The 12,920-nt window shown below is 43.5% G+C and overlaps 1 protein-coding gene across 2 annotated transcripts; it reads left to right on the top strand.

Moving 5' to 3' along the window:
• The first annotated feature begins 1,089 nt into the window (after positions 1 to 1,089).
• On the top strand, positions 1,090 to 6,992 carry LOC125550560 (nuclear poly(A) polymerase 1-like). Of its 2 annotated transcripts, XM_048713582.2 has the most exons (12): positions 1,090 to 2,064; positions 2,199 to 2,276; positions 2,365 to 2,472; positions 2,742 to 2,804; positions 2,878 to 3,039; positions 3,284 to 3,397; positions 3,476 to 3,538; positions 4,089 to 4,418; positions 4,896 to 5,060; positions 5,146 to 6,033; positions 6,198 to 6,271; positions 6,642 to 6,992. In XM_048713582.2, the coding sequence occupies exons 1-12, from the start codon at positions 1,966 to 1,968 to the stop codon at positions 6,682 to 6,684; spliced, it is 2,187 nt and encodes a 728-aa protein (XP_048569539.2). In that variant the 5' UTR covers positions 1,090 to 1,965; the 3' UTR covers positions 6,685 to 6,992. The 2 variants fall into 2 exon arrangements, with proteins under 2 accessions (XP_048569539.2, XP_087373850.1); XM_087517724.1 differs by having other exon boundaries at positions 3,284 to 3,538.
• Positions 6,993 to 12,920: the final 5,928 nt, after the last annotated feature.

Genomic DNA, 12,920 nt, shown 5'->3' with positions numbered 1-12,920 from the left:
TGGACTACGCGGATACACAGCAAGGACAGAGGGACAAAGTGAGAAAAGCGGGGCACTGGGTGGGGTTTTGTGTGGGCCGGGGGTGTCAGAGTCCAACGTGGCAGCTGACCGTATGCTCGGAAACCTTTTACATGTTTGCTTATGTTTGCAGAATTCGGATGTGCGAACCGGACCACGCAACGATGGACGACATTGGAGGGTTCAAAGTGTGTTAACCACACAATCCAGACGTTTACGAGCGGTTTGATTGAGGCCTATCTGACAGATCCCTTATAACCAACTTTACTAAAAAAATAGCTTTGGCTCCTTAAAAACCAACCAAACTCTCTCATATTTAATCAGACCAAGTCGTTGGACCTAAATGAAGTTTCAAGCAAATGAACACACATACACCACTTTGTGGATAGGGTACATCCAAAGTGGGCTACTTTCGTAAAGACAATTTCAAACCTCTTAAGATAAGAATGAGCCCTACTTTTATAACACTCAAACGACCATTACGAAAGATGTGGAAATAGTTTTTGAAATTTTGCAAGTTCAATTTACTATTATTGGGAGGACCGGCTAGACTAGAAATGAGTGAGGGAAAGATTTAGTACAACTTCTATGATATTAATTTGTCGCAGTATGTATGTAAATTGTGAAGAAGAAATATACCGGAGGGCCGCTGTTGGAGACGTGGCGTCCTAAATTTTTTAGGTCTGCTGTTGGAGATGAATATTTTGGATATAATAATAATAATAATAAAATCACTGTTTGATACCTTAAAATTTATCAGTTTGTCTAATTCACATCTAGATGTTTTTTAAAGATGTCACATCTAAACTCTCATAAATAACACAACAACATGGAATAAAAAAACATAAAGCAAAAAAAATAAACCACAAATATAGTGGACACAAGGTTAGATGTCATAATTATTGTCACATCTAGATGCGTCCTAAACAGACCCAAAATTTATTATTCCGACCTTTTTTCTGTACATGGACTGCTGTTCAAGATGCTCCGAAACAAAAGAAAAGAAAAAAACTCGTCCAGTTCGAACCTTTTCCCACACCCCTTGTGTTCCGTCTACCGGCCACCCCCCCACCCCTGTCCTTTCCCGACTCCTCCCCCACCCCACTCCCCTCCTCTCCCCGCCTCTCCCCATTGGAGCAGAGCCTCAAGCCTAGCCCCTACCCCCTAGGCCCGTCGCCTCGAGCCATCTCCGGCGAGAATCGTCCGCATCTCGGGCGCCCGCCCCGTCCACCATCCTCCTCCGCGCCGTAGCTTCCCGGATTCCGCCTGCGCCGCCGTACCGGACCCGCAGCACCGCCGCCGCCGCCGCGCTCCCCCGGAGTCAATCCGCTCCCGAACACGCCCTCAGTTTGTTTTGTATTTTCGATTGATTGAAATCAATTATGCGCCCTCCATGCTAGAAACGGAGTCGGAATCCATCTCCCCGACGGTTTCGTCCCTCTCCGCCGCCCCGCCTATATTTATTGCCTCCCCCTTCTCCTGACCTGCGCAGCCTCCAATCCAATCTGACCGCTGTGCCCTAGACCTGCCGCCGCGCCGTAGCTCAGCGCCGCCGCCGACGCCTCACCCCCCAATTCCACGCGTCGCGGCCGTCGCCGTCTCTGTTCGGCCTCATCGTCGGTTAAACTCCACTGACCCTCCACCAGTTTCGGCCGGCACGCCGTCTAGATCCGCCGCTCAGGGGGGGTTTCCCAGGATTGAACCGTGGAGCCTGGCCCTCCAGCAGCCAGGCGCCGGTGAAGACAAGGAGTCGGTCTGCTTCTGCTGTCCTAGGGTAGTGCGACGTGTAGGCTCAGTTTGATTCTACTGCTGTAATATATTTTTGGTGTTGTATTGAACTCTACCTTGTAAAGCTGGTATCCCCAGCATTCCCCTTTGCTTTTATATAAAGCTTGTACAATCGACCTTTCATTGAAAAATAAAATAAATAATAATTTGGGAGCCTTGATGGCGAAGAGCAATCCTGGTTATCTTGGCGTCTCCGAGCCAATCTCATTAGGCGGGCCAACTGAGAAGGATGTCGTACAGACAGCCGAGGTCGAAAAGGTGTGTGTGTGTGTGTGTGTGTGTGTGTGTGTGTGTGTGTGTGTGTGATATGGGTGTCAGATAGCGTTTTGGAATTTTCCGTTGCTCTCCTGTTTAATGTGTTCTGCTCATATGTTGTTATTGGTGTCGATCAGTTTCTTGCTGATGCGGGCTTGTATGAGAGTCAAGAGGAGGCTGTCTCGCGAGAAGAGGTCTTAGGCAAACTTGACCAGGTTTGAGCATACTCTGCCGATGTGCTTATATTTTGGATTATAATTTGGGTAAACCGGTTTCAAGATGACTCGTTGTTTATCCTGGCAGACTGTGAAAACTTGGATTAAGAAGGCCACTAGGGTGAGCGGTTATGGCGAGCAGTTTGTGCAAGAAGCAAATGCTAAGATCTTCACATTTGGTTCATACCGCCTTGGGGTACACCGTTGCGCCGTTTCTTGTCTAGTCCTATTTCTAAAGAAATACTTACTCGTTACTTGTTACAGTGTTCTCTTGCTTTTTGCCTATTTTGTATATTTTTCCTATCAAATGATGCAAGAGTCATTACGCGTACATCTAGCAGAGTCTGGTGGTTTTAGTTAGGTTTACTGCTAGAGATATATACTGTCGCTGTTTTATGAGGTTTTCTATCTTTGTCACCTAAATTTACTGTTGTGATTCTACTTATTCTGTTGCTTATTGCACAGGTGCACGGTCCTGGCGCAGATATTGACACGCTATGTGTGGGTCCAAGACATGCAACTCGAAATGTAAGAGGATCTATTACTAAAATTCCAAAGGTATCAGTCTTATTGTGTCCAATGTGCATTTTATTTTTCGCAGGACTACTTCTTCAGGTGTCTTCACGATATGCTAGCCGAGATGCCAGAAGTTTCTGAATTACACCCAGTACCAGATGCTCATGTGCCTGTTTTGGGTTTCAAACTTTGTGGGGTGTCTATTGACCTTTTATATGCAAACCTTGCACATGTGGTTATTCCTGATGTAAGTTTTGTTTTACAGCTTTGTTATTTAAACAATATATCGGTACTGTATGCTATATTTATATTGTACTCATTGTAGTAAATGAGTAGGAAATGGAAGCATTTGCATCCTCAAAAAATGGAAGACCGTAAAATGGAGCTTAGCATTTTATTCCCTAGTTTTGTTTGGCTCGTGAATCATTTCATAACATGGTCTGATGATGTTTGATATGAATTCCTGATCATGTTACATGATTCCATTTCAGGATCTTGATCTTTCTCAGGACTCCATACTGCACAATGTTGATGAACAGGCTGTTCGTAGTTTAAATGGGTGTCGAGTTACTGATCAAATCTTACGATTGGTCCCGAACATTCCGGTATGTGTCGCCTGTTTCTCAAGTAAACATGTCAATATTATTCTATGGACTAAAACCTATTTGTTTTCTCAAATCCAGAGTTTTCGCACAACCTTAAGGTTCATGAGATACTGGGGGAAGCGCCGTGGGGTGTACTCAAACGTATGTTTCTTCTCGCTGCAAGAGTATGCTTTAAAGTATGAACGCACATGCATTTTTAGGGAAAGACCAGAAACTTTACACAAGGAGGCCAACAGAACAAGAGAATATCTCGCTTCATTCTAAAAGAAGACATTATGTTCCATTTGGTTTCAATCAAGAGTTGACACCAAATGTAACAATATGTTTGTCTGATTGTCTGCCATTTATCTGCCTTAATAGATCTACGGAAATAGCTTTCATATTGTTTAGGGGTCAACTATTCAAGTAGTACTGTGGTAGTATGGGACACAGAATACAAGTAAAGAAAACAAGAGAACCAAAAAAGTTAGCATTTTCTTAAGCTGTTTACTGATATTTCTAAAATACTGTTGCACATAAAATATGGTTGGGTAAGTAAAACAAATTGCAGCATCTGGAGACACTTAGCACCCTGCTAACTATGTCCAGTGCATGATTGCATGTTTACATTACGGCGCATATGCATATCATTATATCAGTATCATGGTCTATGAATGTGAAATTGATACTCAAAATTTTCTTGCATGTCCAGGTTATGGGATTCTTGGGTGGCATAAATTGGGCAATTCTTGTTGCTCGTATATGTCAATTGTACCCAAATGCATCACCCAGCATGTTGATATCTCGTTTTTTCAGAGTCTACAGCCAGTGGAAGTGGCCCAACCCTGTTACACTTTGCCATATTGAGGAGGGTCCTCTTGGCCTCCCTGTTTGGGATCCAAGAAGAAACTTTAGAGACAGGGGCCATCAGATGCCTATAATTACACCCGCCTATCCTTGTATGAATTCTAGTTATAACGTATCTACTAGTACTAGGCATGTGATGGTCCAAGAATTCACACGAGGATACGAGATCTGCCAGGTGCTTATTATTTCAGAATAATTTGTTTATAATTTAACAGGAATTCAGTAATTAAATTCATAACATGCATTCAAATGGTGTGATGTTACTGATATCTACTGTCTAGTAGTAATATATTCATATTGATCTTAAAAGTGTGGATTTTATCCTCAGAAGACATTTATCTCAATGCATCTGTAATGCTAATGGAAGCGCCCCATTTCTGCTGTCTAAATAATAATTATTAATGCAGGATATGTATTTGTTATATTGGTATTTAGAGTTATGCAAATTCATTTTACTGTAGAGTTATCTTACTTTAATTATCTGATTAAAACATACTGTAATGTATGCATGTAATGCTTGCGTTTTTTATGTTAACTTATACAGTAGCAACTTTTTTGAATTTATGTTTAGAACTTCTATTTTGAGTTCACATGTATGGAACCTATTTATGTCTTGCATCAGACTTGATATCCCCTTGATGATTAACTGCAGGCAATAGATGAAAATAGAGCAACCTGGGATGATTTATTCGAGCCATATCCATTTTTTGAATTATATAAAAATTATTTGGAGGTTGGTATCACAGCAAGAAATGAAGATGACCTCAGGAATTGGAAAGGTTGGGTAGAGTCTCGCCTTCGGACGCTTGTATTAAAGGTGAATAACTGAAAAAAAAACTTTCATTCTTCTTAGTAATGTGTGCCGCCTGTGTTTTAATATGTGATTTTTGCTGCTGATGTAGTTTGAACGATATACTCATGAGATGCTCCTTGCACATCCGCATCCCAGAGATTTCTCAGATGGATCCAGGCCGTTGCATAGTTTTTACTTCATGGGTCTTTGGAGAAAACAAACCGCCCAACCTCAAGAAGCTGAGCAATTTGACATCAGAGGAATTGTAAATGAGTTTAAGAGCGCAGTTCTTGCTTATGCACATCGGAGAGAAGGAATGGATATTGAAGTGTCCCATGTAAAAAGAAAAGATATCCCTTTGTTTGTTTTTCCTGGTGGGGTGCGCCCTCCTCGGTCTTCCAGAACAGTAGCCAGGAGCAGTCGCACTGTTTCTAGGAATGCTGTTACAGCTGATGGTCAAGTTGGAAATCCATCGGGCGCTGAAAGTTGGAGTGATCCTCAATCTGCCCTAGATCATTCTGGTGGCTATCAAAGTACTTTGTTGGTCCCCAGTGTATCAAGTAAAGAAACCCAAAGTATTTTGAATGGGCATTCAAATCTTCACACAGAATCCCTTGAGCATGAACATCCAGGGCACTTTCTTGGAAGTACATCTGCTCCTGGGAACATTGCTGTGTTGGATGTAGTTACACAACCTAATAGTATGCCATCTACTTCAAGCAATGGTGCTCCAACAAATGGGCTGGACATTTGTTTCAATAGTTTACATAGGGAAGCTGAGGGGATTCCTGCAAATAATCCTGTGAATTTCTCTCCGGCTGTGGTTGATGAGCTTGATGAGCTGGCATCATATCAAGCTAAGCCTGACAATAAGCATGTGCCTCCTGTTCATGAATCATCTTTGGAAAGATGTTCTGGAAGGACCGTGGGGCAAACATGTAATTTGAGTTCTCATGGTAATAATCATCTGAAGCGCAAGGCTGAGGAAGAGCTGGAGGTATTTTTTTTCCTTTTAACTTTTTTCATATGTATTTAGATTTATGCATACTCATTAGCTCTTAATGCTTTAGTTCTCTAAATGCATGGTGTGATTTAGCTTCTTCCACTATTATTTGCTTGTATTTTGATATTAATTGTGATCCTGTTTTTATTTTTAAAAAGCCACTTGAGCTTGCTGGCCCACCAGTTGCCGCCACTCGTGCATCAACATCAACCGTTCAAAGAAAGCCCCTCAGGTACTCTTGTGCTACCTACTACTAACTGCCTGTATTTGGAAATATATGACGTCCTAGAAAGCTGTAGTCAAACTTCTCTAGCTTTGACTTACAAATATATGATGTATTATAGATTGATCAAAGCAAAAGTAACATTTCATTGGAAGTATGGTTTGTCATGACAAGTACTATTCTAAATGTATTACTAACATATTCATTTGCAAAGTAATAATGGTCAAAAACCTATTTTATGTTGGGAGACTGCCAATGTGGTGTCTCCACTTGTCGGATGGATACTCACAGTATGTTGGCAGTTCATCTTGTTTGTTGGTTTTCCTGTTTGATGTGCGATGTTATGCTGATAATAACATTTCTTTTTAATCTGTTTAAGGCTTAGATTGTCAACTGTGCCGCAACCAAAACAAGCTGAATGAAGCTCCGGAATCCAACACCAGGCCAACGCGTCGTGAAGATACCGAGGATAGGACAATTCCAGCGAGAGCTTTCAATTTTTCATTTTATTATGTTCAAATGTAAACATCCACTGTAAGCCAACTTTTCTGCCACGGAAAAAAGTACAAGAGAAAATGTTGTAATTTACGACCTTTTTAACCGTGGCACATGCTGTTTGCGATCTTGGAATCTTTTCATCTTTGCTTGGATTGTGTATTCACTGTAAAAGACATATGCTCTGCTAATATATAATTATTATTTGTCAATAAATGCCGGCCTTGTGCATAAATTGAACGAAGGAACTTGAGCGGCCTTTGGTGGTTATCAAGGTTTTAAATTGCATTTTTTTGTAGCTTAGCGATGAGGTCCGAGCTATAGCCATGTTAGCTATCACGGATACTATTTACAATTGCTTTTTTAAAGTAATAAAATGACAAGAAAAACTCACAATCAAGACAAAACTGAAACACAGATTTTTAGATTTCGAATAGCTGAGATAGCATAACTAGAATCCGCAAGAGGGAAAGAGCAAAAACGAGATTGAATCAAAGTGAATGGATGATTAATCCTGGTTTCTATTGATTCTCAAGTATATATACATCGGGAAGAGATGGGAATAAGAAGTGCCTGTTCAGAGGCCGGCATCCCTCCACAACAAGTGAACTTAGACATCGGTACAAAATTTTATATCATAGGGCATCTTCAAAGCGGACTCTCAAATCACCTGCAAACGTCTGGACCGAGTTGTTTGGACGCTACAAATCATCCAACGTCATCCTGCATCGTTTCGCCGATGCTTTCGCGTGCCTGTTTCCCGCAAACCAGGGGGGTTTGCTAGAGTCCAAACCTCCGCCACGTAGGACTTCGACACCCTCGGCCCACCCAAAATCATACCCGGTGCCCCGCGTCTCCACCCCCTTGCTCTGCATCCACTTCCTCCCTACCCGACGACGTCACTATATCACCCCGGTCGTCCGTCAAGCCTTTGTCAGACCTGTGCAACCTGCGCTGCTCCACCCATTTGCCACATCGCTTTGCCTATGCCACCGTTCCAGCTCTTGTTCGTCCGCCGCATAGGTACCATCTGCCCATGTGGATGCTGTCCATGAAGAAAATATGCCCTAGAGGCAATAATAAAGTTGTTATTTATATTTCCTTATATCATGATAAATGCTTATTATTCATGCTAGAATTGTATTAACTGGAAACTTAGTACATGTGTGAATACATAGACAAACAGTATCCCTAGTATGCCTCTACTTGACTAGCTCGTTAGTCAAAGATGGTTAAGTTTCCTAGCCATAGAAATGTGTTGTCATTTGATGGACTAGACCCATCCGTTAGCTTAGCATAATGATCGTTTAGTTTTTCTGCTATTGCTTTCTTCATGACTTATACATGTTCCTCAGACTATGAGATTATGCAACTCCCGAATACCGAGGAACACCTTGTGTGCTATCAAACGTCACAACGTAACTGGGTGATTATAAAGATGCTCTACATGTGTCTCCGATGGTGTTTGTTGAGTTGGCATAGATCAAGATTAGGATTTGTCACTCCGTGTATCGGAGAGGTATCTCTGGGCCCTCTCGATAATGCACATCACTATGAGCCTTGCAAGCAATGTGTCTAATGAGTTAGCTGCGGGATGATGCATTACAGAACGAGTAAAGAGACTTGCCGGTGACGAGATTGAATTAGGTATGATGATACCAACGATCGAATCTCTGGCAAGTAACATACCGATGACAAAGGGAACAACGTATGTTGTTATGCGGTTTGACCGATAAAGATCTTCGTAGAATATGTAGGAACCAATATGAGCACCCAGGTTCCGCTATTGGTTATTGACCGGAGATGTGTCTCGGTCATGTCTACATAGTTCTCGAACCCATAGGGTCCGCACGCTTAATGTTCGATGACGATTTGTATTATGAGTTATGTGATTTGATGACCGAAGATTGTTCGGAGTCTCGGATGAGATCACAGACATGACGAGGAGTCTTGAAATGGTCCAGACATAAAGATTCATATATTGGAAGGTTACATTCGGATACCGGAATGGTTCGAGTCGTTTCGGATGAGTTTCGGAGTATCGGGGGTTACCGGACCCCCCCAGAAGTTATTGGGCCTCATGGGCCTAGTGGTGGAAGAGAGGAAGCTGGCCAAGGAGTGGCGCGCGCCCCCCAAGCCCAATCCGAATTGGGTTAGGGTTGGGGGGTGGGGTGGGGTGGCCCCCCTTTCCTTCTCTCCTCCTTCTCCTTCCCTCCTCCTACTAGGAATAGGAAAGAGGAGGGGAATCCTACTTGGACTAGGGATTCCTAGTAGGATTCCCCACACCCGGCGCGCCCCCTTAGGGCCGGCCACCTCTTCCCTCCCTTCCTTTATATACGTGGCCAGGGGGCACCCCATAGACACACAAGTTGATCTTTTAGCCGTGTGCGGTGCCCCCCTCCACAGTTACACAACTCGGTCATATCGTTGTAGTGCTTAGGCGAAGCCCTGCATCGGTAACTTCATCATCACCGTCACCACGCCGTCGTGCTGATGGAACTCTCCCTCGGTCTCAGCTGGGTCAAGAGTACGAGGGACGTCACCGAGCTGAACGTGTGCTGATCGCAAAGGTGCCGTGCGTTGACGAAATCATTGTGGTTTTGATGCGTAGGTAAGAACGGTTCTTGCTAGAGGCCCGTAGCAGCCACGTAGAACTTGCAACAACAAAGTAGAGGACATCTAACTTGTTTTTGCAGGACATGTTGTGATGTGATATGGTCAAGACGTGATGATATAAATTGTTGTATGAGATGATCATGTTTTGTAGAAGTTATCGGCAACTGGCAGGAGCCATATGGTTGTCGCTTTATTGTATGAAATGCAATCGCCATGTAATTGCTTTACTTTATCACTAAGCGGTAGCGATAGTCGTAGAAGCAATAGTTGGCGAGAAGACAACGATGCTACGATGGAGATCAAGGAGTCAAGCCGGCGACGATGGTGATCATGATGGTGCTTTGGAGATGGAGATCAAAGGCACAATATGATGATGACCATATCATATCACTTATTTTGATTGCATGTGATGTTTATCCTTTATGCATCTTATTTTGCTTAGTACGACGGTAGCATTATAAGATGATCTCTTACTCAATTTCAAGGTACAAGTGTTCTCCCTGAGTATGCACCATTGCTACAGTTTGTCGTGCTGAGACACCACGTGATGATCGGGTGTGATAAGCTCTACGTTCACATACAACGGGTGCAAGCCAGTTTTGCACAAGCAGAATACTCAGGTTAAACTTGATGATCCTAGCATATGCAGATATGGTCTCAGTGGGTCGAGCATGAATCATATAGTAGATATGATCAACATAGTGATGTTCACCATTGAAAACTTCTCCATCTCACGTGATGATCGGACATGGTTTAGTTGATATGGATCAGGTGATCATTTATATGACTAGAGGGATGTCTATCTAAGTGGGAGTTCTTAAGTAATATGATTAATTGAACTTTAATTTATCATGAACTTAGTACCTGATAGTATTTTGCATGTCTATGTTGTTGTAGATAAATGGCCCGTACTACTGTTCCTTTGCATTTTAACGCGTTCCTAGAGAAAGCTAAGTTGAAAGATGATGGTAGCAACTACACGGACTGGGTCCGTAACTTGAGGATTATCCTCATTGCTGCACAGAAGAATTACGTTCTGGAAGCACCGCTAGGTGCAAAGCCCGCTGCAGGAGCATCTCCAGATGTTATGAACGTCTGGCAGAGCAAAGTTGATGACTACTTGATAGTTCAGTGTGCCATGCTTTATGGCTTAGAATCGGGACTTCAACGACGTTTTGAACGTCATGGAGCATATGAGATGTTCCAGGAGTTGAAGTTAATATTTCAAGCAAATGCCCGGATTGAGAGATATGAAGTCTCCAATAAGTTCTATAGCTGCAAGATGGAGGAGAATAGTTCTGTCAGTGAACATATACTCAGAATGTCTGGGTACCACAACCACTTGACTCAACTGGGAGTTAATCTTCCTGATGATAGTGTCATTGACAGAGTTCTTCAATCACTACCACCAAGTTACAAAAGCTTCGTGATGAACTATAATGTGCAAGGTATGGATAAGACAATTCCCGAGCTCATCACAATGCTAAAAGCTGCGGAGGTAGAAATCAAGAAGGAGCATCAAGTGTTGATGGTCAACAAGACCACTAGTTTCAAGAAGAAGGGCAAAGGGAAGAAGGGGACACTACTAGAGAAAACCTTATACACAGAATCTTAGCAGCAGCGCGACACAAAAAGAAGCGCTACTGCTAATTAGCAGTAGCGCGGGTTTTTACCCCTCGCTACTACTAAGTTGATAGTAGTAGCGCGGGTTTTTAACCCTCGCTACTACTAAGCGGTCTCTACCGTGCTCCCCGACACATGCCATAGTAGTAGCGAGGGGTATAAACCCGCGCTACTACTAAGTTGATAGTAGTAGCGCGGTTTTATACCCCTCGCTACTGCTAAGTACGAGGTAGGTGAAGTCGCCATATCCTTGGCCGAATCCCCATCTCCTCACCCAAATCCCTCCTCTCTTCCACCATTCTCTCCTCTCACTTTCCATACGCTCTCACATGGACCTCTTGCCCATGCGCCCATCCATCTCCGTGGCACTGAAAGAGGCCACCACCTTGCGCCACCAGTGTTTAGGAGCTCGTCGGTCTTCCACCGACGTCTAGGAGGCCACCGCCCCGCGCCACCACACTGGAGCACCTCACCACCGGTGACTAGCTCCGCTGCTCCCTACATCACCTTCCTTTCTCTCTCGGTTTTCCTTTCCTCTCTCTTCCTCTGGTTTTACTCACCCTCCCATGTCCATGCCCATGCAGGTCGTCGCCATGGACGACCCGGAGCTATCTGGCATGGTCAGCAAGAGGAGCCCCACGCCGCTGCCTGGCTCTGCCATAGACACGGGCCCTCTCCAACAGCCACTGCTGGATCTGGTCTTCCGCTGTCCATTCATGCCTCCTGCGATGCCAATCATCACTAGATCGAACCACTGCTACCATTGACAACATGCACGGGATCAATATTTTTTTGTTTTGTTTTTGAAAGTAATAGCAGTAGCGCGGGATATTAGACCCGCTACAGCTAATTAGCAGTAGCGTTGTTTGCAACGCATGCTACAGCTAACCATGTATAGCAGTAGCATGTGTCAACATGCGCTACTGCTACAAGTTAGCTGTGGCGCCGTATCAGTAGCGCGGGAACCCACGCTACTGATACACCCAAAACCCGCGCTGCTGCTAGGCTTTTCCCTAGTAGTGGGAACTTCAAGAAGAACGACAAGCAAGTTGCTGCTCAAGTGAAGAAACCCAAGTTTGGACCTAAGCCTGAGACTGAGTGCTTCTACTGCAAAGGGACTGGTCACTGGAAGCGGAACTGTCCCAATTATTTGGCGGATAAGAAGGATGGCAACGTTAAAGGAATATTTGATATGCATGTTATTGATGTGTACTTCACTAATGCTCGCAGTAGCGTCTGGGTATTTGATACTGGTTCTGTTGCTCACATTTGCAACTGGAAACACGGGCTATGGATTAAGCGAAGATTGGCTAAGGACGAGATGACGATGCGCGTGGGAAATGGTTCCAAAGTCGATGTGATCGCAGTCGGCACACTACCTCTACATCTACCTTCGGGATTAGTTTTAGACCTGAATAATTGTTATTTGGTGCCAGCGTTAAGCATGAACATTATATCTGGATCTTGTTTTGATGCGAGACAGTTATTCATTTAAATAAGAGAATAATGGTTGTTCTATTTATATGAGTAATATCTTTTATGGTCATGCACCCTTGATGAGTGGTCTATTTTTATTGAATCTCGATAGTAGTGATACACATATTCATAGTATTGAAGCCAAAAGATATAAGTTTAATAATGATAGTGCAACTTATTTGTGGCACTACTGTTTAGGTCATATTGGTGTAAAGCGCATGAAGAAACTCCATGCTGATGGGCTTTTGGAACCACTTGATTAGGAATCACTTGATGCTTGCGAACCATGCCTCATGGGCAAGATGACTAAGACTCCGTTCTCCGGAACAATGGAGCGAGCAACAGACTTATTGGAAATAATACATACAGACGTATGCAGTCCGATGAGTGTTGATGCTCGCGGCAGGTGTCGTCACTTTCTGACCTTCACCGATGATTTGAGCAGATA

The sequence above is a fragment of the Triticum urartu genome, chromosome 4A, assembly GCF_056163025.1.
Source record: "Triticum urartu cultivar PI428250 chromosome 4A, HENAU_Tu73, whole genome shotgun sequence".
In the NCBI taxonomy this organism is placed as follows: domain Eukaryota; kingdom Viridiplantae; phylum Streptophyta; class Magnoliopsida; order Poales; family Poaceae; genus Triticum; species Triticum urartu.
The sequence above is the reverse complement of the archived record's forward strand: the minus strand, read 5'-3'. Positions and strand labels throughout refer to the sequence as shown.

Excerpts from the sequence above, each read along its gene's own strand:
- LOC125550560 (XM_087517724.1), top strand. The coding sequence starts at position 1,966 with ATGGCGAAGAGCAATCCTGGTTATCTTGGCGTCTCCGAGCCAATCTCA. Across the intron at positions 4,419-4,895 it reads GAGGATACGAGATCTGCCAG|GCAATAGATGAAAATAGAGC; the intron begins GTGCTTATTATT and ends GATTAACTGCAG. Across the intron at positions 5,061-5,145 it reads TTCGGACGCTTGTATTAAAG|TTTGAACGATATACTCATGA; the intron begins GTGAATAACTGA and ends CTGCTGATGTAG.